A 15199-nucleotide genomic window follows, 5' to 3' on the forward strand; every position below is an offset into this window, starting at 1 on the left:
GGACAGACGAGCGCTCCAATAGATATGCAGCATGGGCGGGGCTTCACTGCGATCAGCCAATAGACGACCGATGGAATATTTGTTTACTTCAAATGTTAGGTCAGCCTTTGATATAACGTTTCAAACTATTTCGTCATCCTTTAGTTTTGGATAGTGAACGTGTGATATTCGACTGAAGATAATAATATAATTAAAATAATGTTGACGATTAAATTAATAATCTGTGATTTAATTGAGTATATAATATGGCATCTTATTTGCATTGCCTTTAAAAAATAGACAAAATATTTGTTTACTTTAAGCTTAATTATTTATTATTGCCCAGGCATATGTATGTGTTATTGGTTTCATTTCAAATAGGATACACTTAAAATAAATTAAAAAAATACAACAACAACAACAAAAAAACCCTTAAAGAGGCACAAATTGAAATGAATGAGACACTCTTTTTGTTCTTTTATTACTTTATTTCATAAACATTTTCATGATCTTGCACAGATTTCATTGGGATATTAACATACAATGGTACCCAGTGGCCTGCCACTAATTTAATCAACAATAATAATTCTAATAGTACTTAAAATAACAGTAATACCCATTATGTGTACAATAAACCAGGTTTCTTGAGGAAAAACAATAGCATGTATACTTGTGCCATATATTGTGACGGTTCGGCTAATGGGCTTGAAGAATCAAACATATCAAAGCTAGTAATACAGCTGTTTCTTGTTTGTCTGAGAGAGTGTTTCTGAGCACAATAACACATGTGAACCGTCCTTGAGAAGATAGGGCTGTCTGGCAATGTTTTACAAATCCCTTTGTGCTGATTTGTTGCAGATGTAGGCTACATCACCTGAAGAGTCAGCAAAAAAAAGAGAGAGAAACAAGACAGGAGGCGCTCATTCTGTGAGGATGCCAGAGAGCAGAGGAGAAGAAATGGTTGATCATCTCTAGAAAGGTAATCATTAATATCTATGAGCCAAACAGCTGTCCGTGCCTCCACATTTCTTTCTTTAGATTCCATATAAAAAACTGCTTGACCAAACCCTGGTTTATAATAAATAGGGTTTCAATGTTTGGTGTGTAACAAAGTAATCATCCTCATGGCAAAATGTTTTGGTGCAATAGAACTAGGTTATAAAAGTGAACAAGATTCAGAACACTCAAGTCAAAAATCCAGGTGTAGGAACAGATTACATCATCATCCTCAAACCATGCGGTTCATGGAATCTTTTGGTATGCAATATATACAATGTAATTTAATTCTCTGTTCTGCACCACAGGGATGTAATGGTTTCTCCCAGATGATTCTTGCCACACAGAATACCACACTCATTTTATAGCCTGTTCATGTAATTATGCAGGAAAACTGAATTCCTGATCCCATTATATCATATATTTATAAACACAAAGCTATTCCCTTGATCAAACGATAAAATAGCACCTCTGTTTCTGTATATGACTCTTAATGTCAGATGCACAGTTGTTCAGATATCCTTACTAAAATTAACTACAGTGTACCTCATCGACATCTTCTTTAAAAATGTAGTTTTTGTGAGATTTCAGAGAAATAAATCCCTTAAAAAATAGTCTACAAATAAATTTTGTGGCCCAAGTGATGAAAAATAGAAACCATAAAAATTTACAAATCTAATTTCATGCATTACCTTCCAATTATTGTGGGACTAAAACATACTTAAGAGCACACAGAAACTTAAATTCTCCCAAATGTTAACAAATAGCGTTTTTCCTTTGTATTTCGGTAGTGTTCATCTTTTGGTTCATTGCAAAGTTTACTACCTCGAGTAAAAAAAAGAAACAATAAATATTAGCATTAAACAAAAAAGAAAGGTAAAGAAACAAAATATGTGATAAACATTTCAATTTCTAGTACACATTATACTCTGGCAAAAGGCAATTGTGGAAAACAATGTGTAGATAAGCACAAGATTGCAAAATATCAGTAAGGCAGGATATCAAGAACAATTATACTGAGAGAAGCAGGAAGATGAAAGTGTGTGTCAGCGTGAGTGACTGGCAGGCTCAACTGAGGATCTGGGAATGACCAGTACAAGTCGTAAACATATGGAAGTGAACACACACACAGCCCTGTCCCAAAGCCACGCCATCAACAGTCCAAAAACCTCTGAGGAAGGAAAACACAGACAGGCTGGAGGCTGGTGGACTGGGAAAACACACCGACTGATTCACCTTCACTTTCTTGAGCGATGTCTTTGACAACAAAGAGCAAGATTAAAGCAATATCAAACACAAAAAAGTTCTTAGTGAGTCATCAGGCGTTCACATTGACAAATAACTGGATTCAAAAGAGGAAATGAAAATGAAGCTCTACCTAAAACACTGAATATCAACCTCTGTAAAAAAAAAAAAAAAAAAAATGTGGTCTTATCTTAAGCTTTTCTTGACCTGGAATTTACCACAATGCTCAGAAGTCCATTTAAAACGGCACATAACAGAGATCAAACACCGAAGCTCATCGACAATACCTAACCCACAAAACTGGGCTCAGAGGAATAAGTTATATTTACAAATGAATTTGTCCTTTAATATTTTGCACTTTTCATACACAAATACAACACGGTTGAAAACGTTTGATATCCTCATCAAAACTTTTACCTTTTTTTATTTATATATATATATACTACATTTATCAAAACCCCCTCTAAATAAGGCAGGGATATCATTGAGCTTACAATGATAAAAACTAGCCCGATTCAAACACACCCTCATGACCGTAAATCAGCATATTATCTGCATTCTTATCAAATGCAATAACACTACTGCATTCAGAATCACTGATGCACACTCACTCTCTTTTATACTGTAGGGACAGCCCTGTCCAGTCCCTTAATTGAAACGTTCCTATTACACGTTTTCCTCCTCTGAATGGTTTTTCCGTACAGTCTGAACAAAAGGGACAGTCCTAGGTGTGAATCTCACAAAAACATGTCCAGGTCACATTGTAGGAGAGTCTGATTCTGCCATAGAATAAAGAAATTAAAATGTAATGGCAAATCTTTTATTTCATAATTATTATTTTTTTTATTTGTCCCATAAATCTGACTTTTGTTGCAATTGTGAGTCTATATCTCACAATTCTAATTTTTTCTCAGAATTTTGAATTTACATATTGTAATTATGAGTTAAAGCCAGAACTGTGAGATATAAACTAAGAATTGCAAGAAAAAATTCAGAACTTTGAGATAAGTCACAATTATCTTATTTTTACCCCATGGCAGAAACCAGCTTCAACACATTTCACCCCCAAAGCACCATTAAGTTTTTATTTTTTACATTGTGACATATTAAGATGTTTTGTTTTTATGTTTTTCTCAATAGTTCTTAACAGATTCTCATTACTGCAAGGTTTTTTTTTTTTTTTACCGGCATAAATTAAAGACAATACATCAAATAATACTACACTTTATAAATATGTATTTTAAAATTTAAATAATATAAATTTTATTTCAACTTATAGTAATGAGATTTTTACTATTAAACCATGTCACAGTGCAACAAAAATCTTAACGGTCATTAAATCAAGATTAATTTACTTTATATGCAAAAGTTTCTAACTTAGTTTCTTGACATGTTCCCTGACATTCACTCCTAGAACGTGCGCACGCTGTGATGAGCGTCCACTAGGTGGCAGAGTAAATTTGTTGGTGTTTTCTGACCTGAAGGACCGTGAAGTCAACAGGAAGCACATATTTCTGTCGTTGTGAGTGGTTAAAACCCGCTTAATAAATATTCCTGCCATGTTCCAGCAGTTCCTGATTACCACACATGTACACAGGCTTGCATAGCTGAACAACGGTTCATGTGGCCAGTCCTGTCACAATTCACTACTAAATGCAATAGCCAATGTTTAACGTCATCGAAATGAGAAATCCAGGGTACCAAGCAGATTATTGCCATTAATATTGGCAAGATTCATTCTTCATAGCAGATTTAAAATCAACAAAATTCCCTCCAGCTTCTGGTTATGTAAACTAGGGTATTTTACTGTAGAATCTCTTCTAAGTCACCTAAACATTTCATGAAACCAGACCAAACGTTCACGCACAGCCAGCAAACCATAGAACCATCTCACTTTTCCTAAACCATAACCTCGGTCGAGAAACCACTTCACAACACCTTGAGATTTGGCAGAAACTGTCGATTTAACAAAGAAACTTCTAGCGGCTGAAAGAGTTGATGGACGTAATCAAGTGTCCTCTGATAAGTCATCTTTGAAGTGTGCACACTTTTGTCAGATTGTTCCAAACACTGGTTACTCACACAAGATGAGCAATACACAGAGAAAAATACCTGTAGATATTTCATGCAATTTAGAACTGACAATTAATAAAGATGTGTGTAAGAGAGAAGGTATATGTGTGTGTGTGTGTGTGTTTGTCTATTATATCCTGTCACTGTGGTCACATTTGTACAGCTTGTGTGTGCAAAATGATATCATATTTTCAGCCAATCATGTGCTTTCTCCCGTAGGTACTGGCTCCTCCCCTTCTTCCTCGAGGGCCTCGGATATCGGACCGTTTGACTGCAGCTCCTCACCCCTGCCGGCTCTTGATAAGACCTCCATCCAACGCCGCTGCAGTTCCTCACAGTCGGCACTGAAGTACACGGTCAAATGACTCTGGCTCATTTTGAAGGCGTTGCGTCTTTCTAGACGGTCACTTGATTCGGGTAGAGACACCTCGAACCCGATGAGAGGAATACTGCGCTGGGCTTTGACATCCTGTGCGTATGGAGAGAGAAAGGTTGACTTCACTGGTCAATCATTAACTGACCACTGTGAACCGCATTAGTCACGGAATGAACACTCAGGCCTTGTTTACACCTAGTGTTAACATCAGTTTGATCACATGACTCTGGCAGTAACATGCATGTCAAATGCATCCCCCTGCAAGTGCAACCTTCTGTGACCAAATTTAATTTTGATGTCAAACAAGCATATGCACTACTGTTTAAAGGTTTGGGGGGGGGGGGGGGGGGGGTTGATAACATTTTCAGTGTTTTATCAAGTCTCTTCTACTCACCAAGGCTGCATTTAAGAGATTAAAAAACACTGGCAATATTGTGAAATATTATTACAAATTTAAATAACGCTTTTATTTTTGAATATATTTTAAAATGTAATTTATTCCTGTGACGGAACGCTGACTTTTCAGCATCATTACTCCAGTCTTCAGAATCACATGATCCTTCACAAATCATTCTAATATTCTGATTTGCTGCACAAGAAACATTTCTCATTCATGTTTCATATTTTTGTTCAATAGAATAGCTTATTTGAAATAGAAATCTTTAGTAACATTATAAATGTCTTCATTATCAATTTTCAAACAATTTACTCACTGAATAAAAAAATAAATAAATAAATCACACTGACCCCAAACTTTTGAACGGTTGTAGATACACAAAAAGATGATAATGCCAGCTCTACAAAAGTCATGATGGTTCAAATTCTTGTCAAAAATACAGAAAAAAATAACAAATCATATACTATATACAACAACACACACACTTTCATAATAGTGGTGTATAAACCTGTGGATTAGTTGATGCAGCCTTGTTTGATCGTCTTACCTGTGGAGCACCATAGATGTACAGCACCAGTGGTTCATTGTCAGGAATAACAAACCAAGCCTTCTGCCATCCACGTCCACTTCCCTTCTCCATATGATGCAGGAAACTACACAACACACTGTTCTCAGCTGCCACCGAGGCCTGTTTCTGTAGGAATAAAAGGGGAGAAAAAATATAGACCACCACTAACTTTCATGCTTTGGGTAGCCAAAGAGTTTAAATCTGCTATCAAACCTCTAGAATGGAGCGGCGTCTCAGTGCGCTGTTGCTCAGACTGGCCGGAGAGGGTGGCACTCCCACTAGCATGGTGTAGCAGTCTATACACACACGGTTGGCTCGGTTGTTATCGTACAACAGACGGGCACGGAACTCCGAACACTTTCCACACACCACCTGAAATCAAGAAGCCCTTCGTCAGCCCACTACGTCAACATCAGGAGCATGTCGAGTCAAATGAGAGTTACAGGGTAACATACATGTCCACAGGCTTTGCAGTGATGCCGTCTTTTAGTAATCGAGTTGAAAGGCTCCTGACACTTCATGCACAGCGTTACCTCTTTCTCCCGGATCGGCGTGGGCGCTCGCTTTCCAAGCTCTGAGCAATTCTGAAAACAAAGAGCGGTCAGAGAATACTGCAGCGGCCACAAAACATATTCAGAAAATTAACATGGGTTCAAATGTCATTGCATCAGTGTTTGCATTAAAAAGTAGTATGATTTAAATTAAATGCCACTTGGTTTGATATTTTGTAAATTAATGTAATTACATACATTTTTAAGTGTGGCATCAAACAATTGATTTTTTTTCAATGTATAATATTTTTAAACTAATTATATTATTTACTTACTCCGGATAGAGATTTTATTTTGATAGACGTTTTATTTTGACCATTAAAATCCGAATGAGGTCTGGATAAGGCTTTAGTGTTATTTTAGTATGATTTATATACTATTTACAGTATTTATCAATATTCTGAATTAGCTTTTAGTAATTTTAATACTTCAACTTCAAATTATTTATTTCCCTGGGTTGCCAATGCAACATTTATATTTGAAGTTAAGCAAAAAAATTCTAATATAAATATAAAAATAATTTCATTTCATTCAAGTTTCATTTTAGCTATATTTTAAATGAACACATTTTTTTTTTAAATAGTTGTACTTTTAGCTTTAGTTAACAACACTGTGAGTGATAAGATAAAAACTAACCGGAGAGTTTGGAGGAGTGAAGTCCTCCTCCCGAAACGAGCAGTTGTGCATCCGGAAGGTCTCCAGCGTCTGTTCATGTCTCTGTATAGTGGTCTGGATCGCCTGTGAGAAAGTGAACAACATTTGTTAATAATATAAGCAACTGCAGGAGTGTTATAGTCGAGGGATATGAGAACCTGATGTGATGAAGAAAAGCTTACCTGAATCCAATCTCTCTTCTCCTCTTCCGTCCTGGTGAAAAGAAAAAAAAAAGCGAACATATGAAAAAATGCCAAAAGCCGCACATACTACTCTTGTTTTCCAGTGGATGACATGCTTATCTTGGGTATTTTCTCCTAATGCCCAAAAGCTCAGACAACATTTCTGAGGTTTTCAATCAACCCCATATCTGATTTTTAAAGCAGAAGAAGCACATTCCCTCAGCCGTACCTTGCTTGCAGTTCCAGTGAACGCTGTTTTCCCGAAACCAGAAATGTTCGCGGTACATTCATGCTGCTGGTCTCCTTCAGCTGTGAAGCAACGCAGAGAGAATCAGCCATTTGATAACAGCAGATTTATTTTGAACATTATGCTGTAAACAAGATAAAAACAGGCTGAACCTCCATCCCGTCTACATCAATCCGCGCTCGCACTCCAAACTTCTGTCCTATCAGCCTCAGTTTGGGGACACAGTACAACAACCTGTCATTGAACTTCAGAGAGAGACCAACAAAGTTAAACATGCATGATCTACCAACATTTTTACAAAGAAAAAAAGCTGATTTATGTCATTAATGTTTGTCTCTGACCAGAATGAGGTATCTATCCTGTGATGTCCCATTTTTGGCTGACAGTTTCAGGATGTGTCCCTCTTTGATGAGCTCATTAGTCGGGTTAACAATGTCCTCTTCCCCACCGAGCAACTCGTACACTTTCAACAGCTTTCTCATGCGCTCCTGAGGGATAAAACATTCACACGTTTGTACAGACATCAAGTAATGGGCAACTTTCCCCACCAATATTTGCTCATATTATATATATATATAGTATGGTATTATAGTAATAATAATAATGAATAATTATATCTATATAATTAAAAAAAAATATTTTAATATATACTTTTACAATAGAAGAATAAAAAAGACTGCCCTGTGAATGCTGGTTATGAAAAAAACTAATATATATATATATATATATATATATATATATATATACACACACACACACACACACACACACACACACATACATACATAATATACATGTTATTAAACTTTAGTGATATTATAGTAATATTATTAAACAATGTTATATATCTATCTGTCTATCAATATGTAAATTATATATATATATATATATATATATATATATATATATATATATATATATATATTTATATATATATATATTAGGGGTGTAACGATACGCGTATTCGTATTGAACCGTTCGGTACGACGCTTTCGGTTCGGTACGCGGTACGCATTATGTATACCGAACGGTTCGTTGGACTAATTAATTATATTTGAAAAAAAAAGAGAAATATAATGATATGCGTTCAACAAGGTAGCCCAATAACCCAAACGACGTAACAGGCAACGCCCCTGACACCCCCGAAGAAGAAAAAAACACCAACTTATATGTTTATGTTATGTTATGACTCAGTCAGGCGCTCGCTCACTCAGTACGCGCTGAAGGCTCGTTGCAAAATGGCCAATGCGTTTAACAGACTAGAAAAAGAAGATGACTCTCAAACATATTGTTTGAGATGCATGATTCCATCTATGAGCTGCTCGATCAGAGTGACATGAGAGCCCCTCCTTAGAACATTATTTGTAAATCCATGTTATGGTAAGTGTGCACGTGAAGTCTTTGCACACTTTCTGAAATCCACACTGTGGTAAGTTTGCACACTACACTAGTGCTCTGCATTCTTTCTAAAATCCTATATAGTGAGGGCTTCGCGCGGTTGCTTCATTGCTTCAAAAAAAAACAAAAAAAAAACAGCGGGAATACTTGAAACATGTCAACTCATTTACGCCGACATCACCTTATTGTGTCAGTATCTGGGAAAAGACGAAAAAAAGGAGAAACATGCACGCAACAAACTGCCTGCAGCATTTAGACACCAGTATTATAGCTTACAGGGAATCCAAAGTGCACTCAAACACCAGACCTGTTGGTTATTTTAGGATCTTATATTTCTGGTCTGTTAAATGCATTAGACATTTTGCAATGAGCCTTCAGCGCGTGCTGAGTGAGCGAGCGCCTTAGGGGCCGTTCACATATCGCTCCTAAAAACGCGTGGAAAACGCTAAGCACGTCTTTCTCCTCCTTTCCAAAGCGCTCGGGCAGAAGCGCTCATGAGGCGTCTGTCTTTGCTAAGCAACAATGACGTGCTCTCTCCATGAGACGCGGAAATTTCAGCAAAGGATAAATGGATTTGCAGCTCTAAAAATCGCTTGCAGTAGCTCTGCTACTAAATTTATTTCAAAATTGCAATCCATATACAACTATGATCAGCTGTTCCTTCATCTTGGCTGAGTTTTCAACGTTGTTATGGGAAAGGATGAAGCTGATTGGTTAGTTCTTGTCACATGACCCGCGGTGCGCTTGCGGCATTCTGAAAAGTTGAGATGTTTTTGCATTTTGCTTTATCTAAAACGTACCGAACCGAACCGTGACATCAGTGTATCGTATCGAACCGAACCGTGAATTTTGTGAACCGTTACACCCCTAATATATATATATATATATATATATATATATATATATATATGTTAATAATATAAATACAAGTAAAAAAACTTTATACTTGAAATATATATTCAAACACATGATGTATTATACATATCACTAAAGTATATATATATTATATGTATATATATTATATGTATATGTATATGTATATATATTATAATAATATATGTCATATAGTATTACATATATCCAGTATCCAGTATATACTGTACATATAGCAAAACTACTCGAATTGCTTTCTGAAATTTTGTTGTTTTGAATTGAAAATATGCTGTCATTTACAGTACATGATTCGTGCAATTCATAACTGAATGTTACAAGCCAAGAAACGTTTTGTGCATTTGAAATATTAATCGTGAATATGTGAATAAGAGTAAATGTGTGCATATTTTAAAATAAAATATTACTTGCTATATTCAAACTGACTGCCTGATCACAATTAGACTTAGACTTTGTTACGGCATGGTTATGAGCTTGTTTTCAGTGATGATAAAAACGTTAGATTTGACGTTGTCTGTTTTAGGTCAGGTCTATTTGGAGGGAGGCGTCTCATGTCTCAAGATGTCGAAAATAAAAACATAAGCAATTAACAGATTCAAATGAGAGACTTTCCAAACAGACCTCACATTAAAGAGGCAAACAAGTTTAATTACAAAGGGATGTTAAGTGGCGGTGTTGCTTTTCACCCCAGACGGAGTGTGTGTGGTTCGTCTGAAGCTGCACTCACCATTTTCCTGATGGCAGCGTTTGAATGTTCTGCCGCTGTGGCGATCAGCTCCAGAGATTCTGTAAAGGATAAAGGACTTGATATTCACAAGGTGTCATTTTTCCATTTCGCCTTTTATCTTGGCCTGTTAACCTTGCATGAATCTTTTCAATGCAATATTTCCAGGCACATGCACCAATGAAACAGAAAGTGGGCGGTTGGGTCAGTGGAGGAGATAAGGCCAGTTTGAGCGCTCCACCGCTCTGGACTCACTCTGAGCGTCTTTGAAGTCGTCTGCGTCCTCTGGCAGGCGATGAAGATAGTCTTTGAGCAGGAGCTCGTAGCGAGGGATCCTCTGCACTGGCTCCAACATGTGGTGCTGTAGGGTAAGATTCCCACACATCTCCTCTTTCTGCAAAACACACACAAAATCATGCAATGAGCAAAAATAAACCACGCACCACAATCCCATCAAGAATATCTGCAAAGACAGACACCTTAAAGACAACATGAAGATTAAGTCCATTTACTGTGAACAAAAGTTATCTGTGCACATACTTATTATATGTAAATGCTTTCATAAAAATATATATACACATTATATATATTATACGTTAAGTTTTATACTATAATAAAAATAAATATATATATTAGCGCTGTGAAATGATTAATCACGATTAATGGCATCCAAAATAAACGTTTCGTTTACTCAATATATGTGTGTACTGTGCATATTATGTATATATAAAGACATACACAAATAGTAAATATTTTGCAAATATTTACATGTACAAATTTATATTCATTTAATTTATATTATATATAAATATATTTAATGTATAAATATGACATATTTTTCTTAAATATATATACACATGCATGTGTTTGTATTTATATATACATAATAAATATACACAGTACAAACACATTATGTAAACAAAAACTTTTATTTTGGATGCGATTAATCACAATGAATCATTTGACAGCACTAATATATATAATTATATATATATATATATATATATATATATATATATATATTAGTGACATATATATTAGTGACATATATATTCTGTCAAAATTTATGTGTTAATGCATGTGATTATTTATTTCAGGTAAATTCGTTAAAAATATTTTACGTAAATTAATCCAGACGTGGAGCTAGAGCCAACCCACTCACAACTGCTGCTTCCAACTCTTTTTTTTCTCTACAAGAATTGCGTTTATTTATTTATCAAATGGGAGACTTTTCAGACACGCACCTCAGTAAAAAATAGATGGATCTCAAAATCATGCAGTCATTGTTGGAAAGGGTCAAATATGCCAACGATGCTGGAAAATCTAAGAATTTGTGGGACCTGAAGGATTTTTCTGAAGAACAGTGGGCAGTTTAACTGTTCAGGGATTTATGAACAACTATCAAACACACACACACACAAACAGCTGTAACACAGTATTAAGAATCAAGCATATGTAAACTTTAGAATTTTATAATATATAATATTTATATTTTAACTTAGTATATTATTAAAATACATCCTCAAGTCTCTATACTTTGCTTCCTAGATATGTTTTTTCCAAACTTTAATTTAGATTAATATTGAAAACTATAGGTTTGCTCAAATTCCTGAGCAATAGTTTAAAAATTTTACTTTTCCCAATGCAATCAAATCCTTCTGGAAGAAATCAAGTCTCTGCCTACTTTATTTCCCACTAAATATTTAGTTTCACTGTGAAACACATCATGTTGCAAAAGTGAATGAATGCTCTTTCATGCTGTCTTTAACAATTAGGCTAACTCCCAAAACACGGGCGAGCCCGATCCAGATGATTCATGGGTAGTGTAACCGGTGCGTGACATGCCTGATCTCCTTCCAGCAGTGCTGTGATCTCAGGCGCTGGGCGTTGAGCTCTCTTAATATTCTCCACACAGTGGCAACCAGAGACGTTTGAAGTGCAGCACCAGGCCTGATTGTTGCACCATTAGTATTCATCATAACCTACAACTCCCCAAAAACAGTCACGCACCCACAGCGACTCTCTGTTTCATCTGACGCACTCTATCGTGGCTGAGCCGTGGGAGCGCTCACCTCATTTTTAACATGGAACGCTCTTGTCTCAGACTGTGAAGGTGAATTTGGTGGAGTGCACCTGGTGAAAAGATTACTGTGTGACTAACACACGCTCTGTTCACTCAGTCCATGGGTGTGAATTATGCAATGCTGGGGCGCAATTAACACTCGTTATAAGAGTGAGGGAGCTGGGAAGACTTTCTCATATTCACACATTTCAGCTGAGAGTGTGATGCTCAACAGCACTCACCACATCTGACTTCCACTTCCATGTTAAAAGAAAACGATTTATGCCTTGACATTATCACAGTTTGAATTTTAAAGAGAAATTTTATTGTAACTCCTACTGTCGTTTCATACTTCTACATTTAAAATCTCTTCAGCGCTCTGTTTTAAACTCTACTGAGCTGCAAGCATACTAGATACAAAGTTAATTACAAAAAAGCCCCACGTTAAGATACCTTATTTTAGCCTTAAATCAAATGCAGCATTGTTTGCATCCCTCCCAGGTGAGGAAATAGCAGAATGCACTGCAGTTAGATTAGTCATTTAAAAAAATATATAAAATACTAGATGCAATCAACAGATATTGTTTAAATTTACATTATCGTTCAATGTTTGCTCTTATATTGCCCAAGGCTGCATTAACTTGATGAAAAACACAGTAGAAATCGCAATATTGTGAAATTTCTTCAATGTTTCAATATTGTCTTCAATGTCACGATGATTGCTGATTTCCTGCTCAAAAACATTTTTTTTTTTTTGATCAATTAAATGCATTATTGCTGAATTAAAATTATAAAAAAAATATAACTTCTGAATTGTGGTGTATTTTGTGCATATATAAATATATGAGAGACTTAGGGTCACCTTTTAATTTAATTATTACTGTATTCTCTTTACCTCATGAATATTGTAGAATACAATATGCAGTTATGATGTAAAATAATAATTACTTTTAACAAGAATCGGTAAACCTCTGAACAATAGTACTGTATTATCAATCCAATATTTATGTATGATACAAACGTTTATTTAGAGCTTGTTTTCTTGAAAAAAATTATCTAATGAAGTGAGTTATGCTTAAAAGCAAGAAAATATATCGTTCAGTGAGGTAAGGAAAAAAAAGAATTGTGTTTTGTCCCCTTTGTTTTTTTCTGACCCCACTGACAGATATTTTCTTATTTTAAGCATAGCTCTTTTTTTATACATTTATCTGAAACCAACACATAAGTCATTTTTCTTCTCAATTAAATGTACAGTATGTTGATTTCAGAATGTCTAGTAATCTAATATAATAATTTCTTCTTTACTACTGCTACATTCTGTATAGCATAAATCAACTGATTGCTTGTATCATCACAAAGTATTTATGCATGATACAAAAAAAATGTATTTTTACAAAGCATCGCTAGTTTAGCCAGTGTTTAGATCCCGGTCTGGTACCTGGATGTTGTGAATGATGGCTTTGAACTGAGAGGAGCGCTGCATCCAGGTGTTCACCAGCTCCATGGCCCGGTCAAAGTTTTTCACATACTCGCCGTACATCTTCAGGAAAGGCGCCAGTTTCTGCAGATGTCCCCGATGCGGGGGTTCAGATCCCTGAGGAGAGAGGCGGAAGTCAAGGTCCGTTCATCATTTGTGTCCAACTCAATGAGAAGTTCACCCTTCCCTTTCCAAAACTGGACTGTTTTATGGAACACATATGTTGCATATGTCCTCTGAAATCAAACTACATTGAAACTTTTCTAGTTATGTCCAAAAGAAAATGTGATGTAAATCTCTGATTTCATCTGATTGCATGAGCTACTGTAAAAATTAAAATAAAATAAACCTTGTTAAATAGTCAAAGCCTTTAACAACACTTTAGTTTAATAAACTCTACGAATTTCTGTTATGTTCCAACTCTACTTTTAAAATAACATTCTATATTTAGACTAATCAAATATTTTTCAATGGGGTTATTAACAATTAACATGAAACATATTTTATTGTAACTAGCTCTTATATATAATTAAATATATATATATATAAATATGTCCAAGTTTATCCACGAATAATAGTGTATACAGTATACACTGCTGTCAATATTTTTGTCTTGTTTCCAGTACAAAAATACATTTACTTGAGAAAACAAAATTTCCTCAGATATTGAAGTGTGTAGAATAAGTCTGAGTCTTGTTCTGAAAAGTTAATCAAAAACTAAGTCAGCTTTTGCTTAAAGAATAAAAAAATATCTCACAGATGGGTAGGAAAAATAATATGGAAGTTATTTTATCTTAACCACTGGCAGATATCGTCCAGAAAACAAGACTTAATATCTTAAATGATTTGCCTTTTAGGTAGACCTGTCTTGTATTGTACTGGAAAATAAGACCAAAATACTGTGTAAGAATCTTTTTTTTTAATACTACTACAAACTATATGTGACCTGAAACACAAACCAGTCATACGGCTCAATTCCTTAAAATTGAGATTTATATACCATCTGAAAGCTGAATAATAAGCTTTCCATTGATGTATGGTTTAGCCAAGATACAATTATTGAAAATCTGGAATCTGAAGGTGCCAAAAAATCTAAATACTGAGAAATTCACTTAAAGTTGTCTAAATGAAGTTCTAGCAATGCATATTATTAATGAAAAAATACTTTTTGATATATTTACAATAGGAAATTTACAATTAATCTTCTGGACAGAGAAAGTACAAAGAGAAAATAGAACATTAGAAACATACCATTTTACCATAATAAAATCGCTATCACAGTCCTTTTCTTTCTTTCTCACCATTCCTCCATGCGCTTCTCCAGCGCTGGCAGCAGGAACTGCTGGTGGGCAGTAGATGGAGCAGATGTTGGAGAAGAT

The 15199-nt window shown here is 35.3% G+C and overlaps 1 protein-coding gene across 1 annotated transcript; it reads right to left on the minus strand.

Moving 5' to 3' along the window:
• Positions 1 to 446: 446 nt before the first annotated feature.
• Positions 447 to 13915, minus strand: LOC113074168 (FYVE, RhoGEF and PH domain-containing protein 1-like). The gene is made up of 12 exons (XM_026246927.1): positions 13782 to 13915; positions 10537 to 10675; positions 10285 to 10343; positions 7610 to 7756; positions 7421 to 7513; positions 7251 to 7330; positions 7022 to 7052; positions 6822 to 6923; positions 6090 to 6218; positions 5848 to 6006; positions 5614 to 5760; positions 447 to 4762 (listed from the first exon to the last, which is right to left on the minus strand). The coding sequence occupies exons 1-12, from the start codon at positions 13881 to 13883 to the stop codon at positions 4493 to 4495; spliced, it is 1458 nt and encodes a 485-aa protein (XP_026102712.1). The 5' UTR covers positions 13884 to 13915; the 3' UTR covers positions 447 to 4492.
• Between the last annotated feature and the right edge of the window lie 1284 nt (positions 13916 to 15199).

The sequence above is a fragment of the Carassius auratus genome, unplaced genomic scaffold, assembly GCF_003368295.1.
Source record: "Carassius auratus strain Wakin unplaced genomic scaffold, ASM336829v1 scaf_tig00013767, whole genome shotgun sequence".
In the NCBI taxonomy this organism is placed as follows: Eukaryota; Metazoa; Chordata; class Actinopteri; order Cypriniformes; family Cyprinidae; genus Carassius; species Carassius auratus.

Excerpts from the sequence above, each read along its gene's own strand:
- LOC113074168 (XM_026246927.1), bottom strand. The coding sequence starts at position 13,883 with ATGTACGGCGAGTATGTGAAAAACTTTGACCGGGCCATGGAGCTGGTG. Across the intron at positions 7,053-7,250 it reads TCACTGGAACTGCAAGCAAG|GACGGAAGAGGAGAAGAGAG; the intron begins GTACGGCTGAGG and ends TCTTTTCACCAG. Across the intron at positions 6,924-7,021 it reads AGAAGAGAGATTGGATTCAG|GCGATCCAGACCACTATACA; the intron begins GTAAGCTTTTCT and ends ACTTTCTCACAG.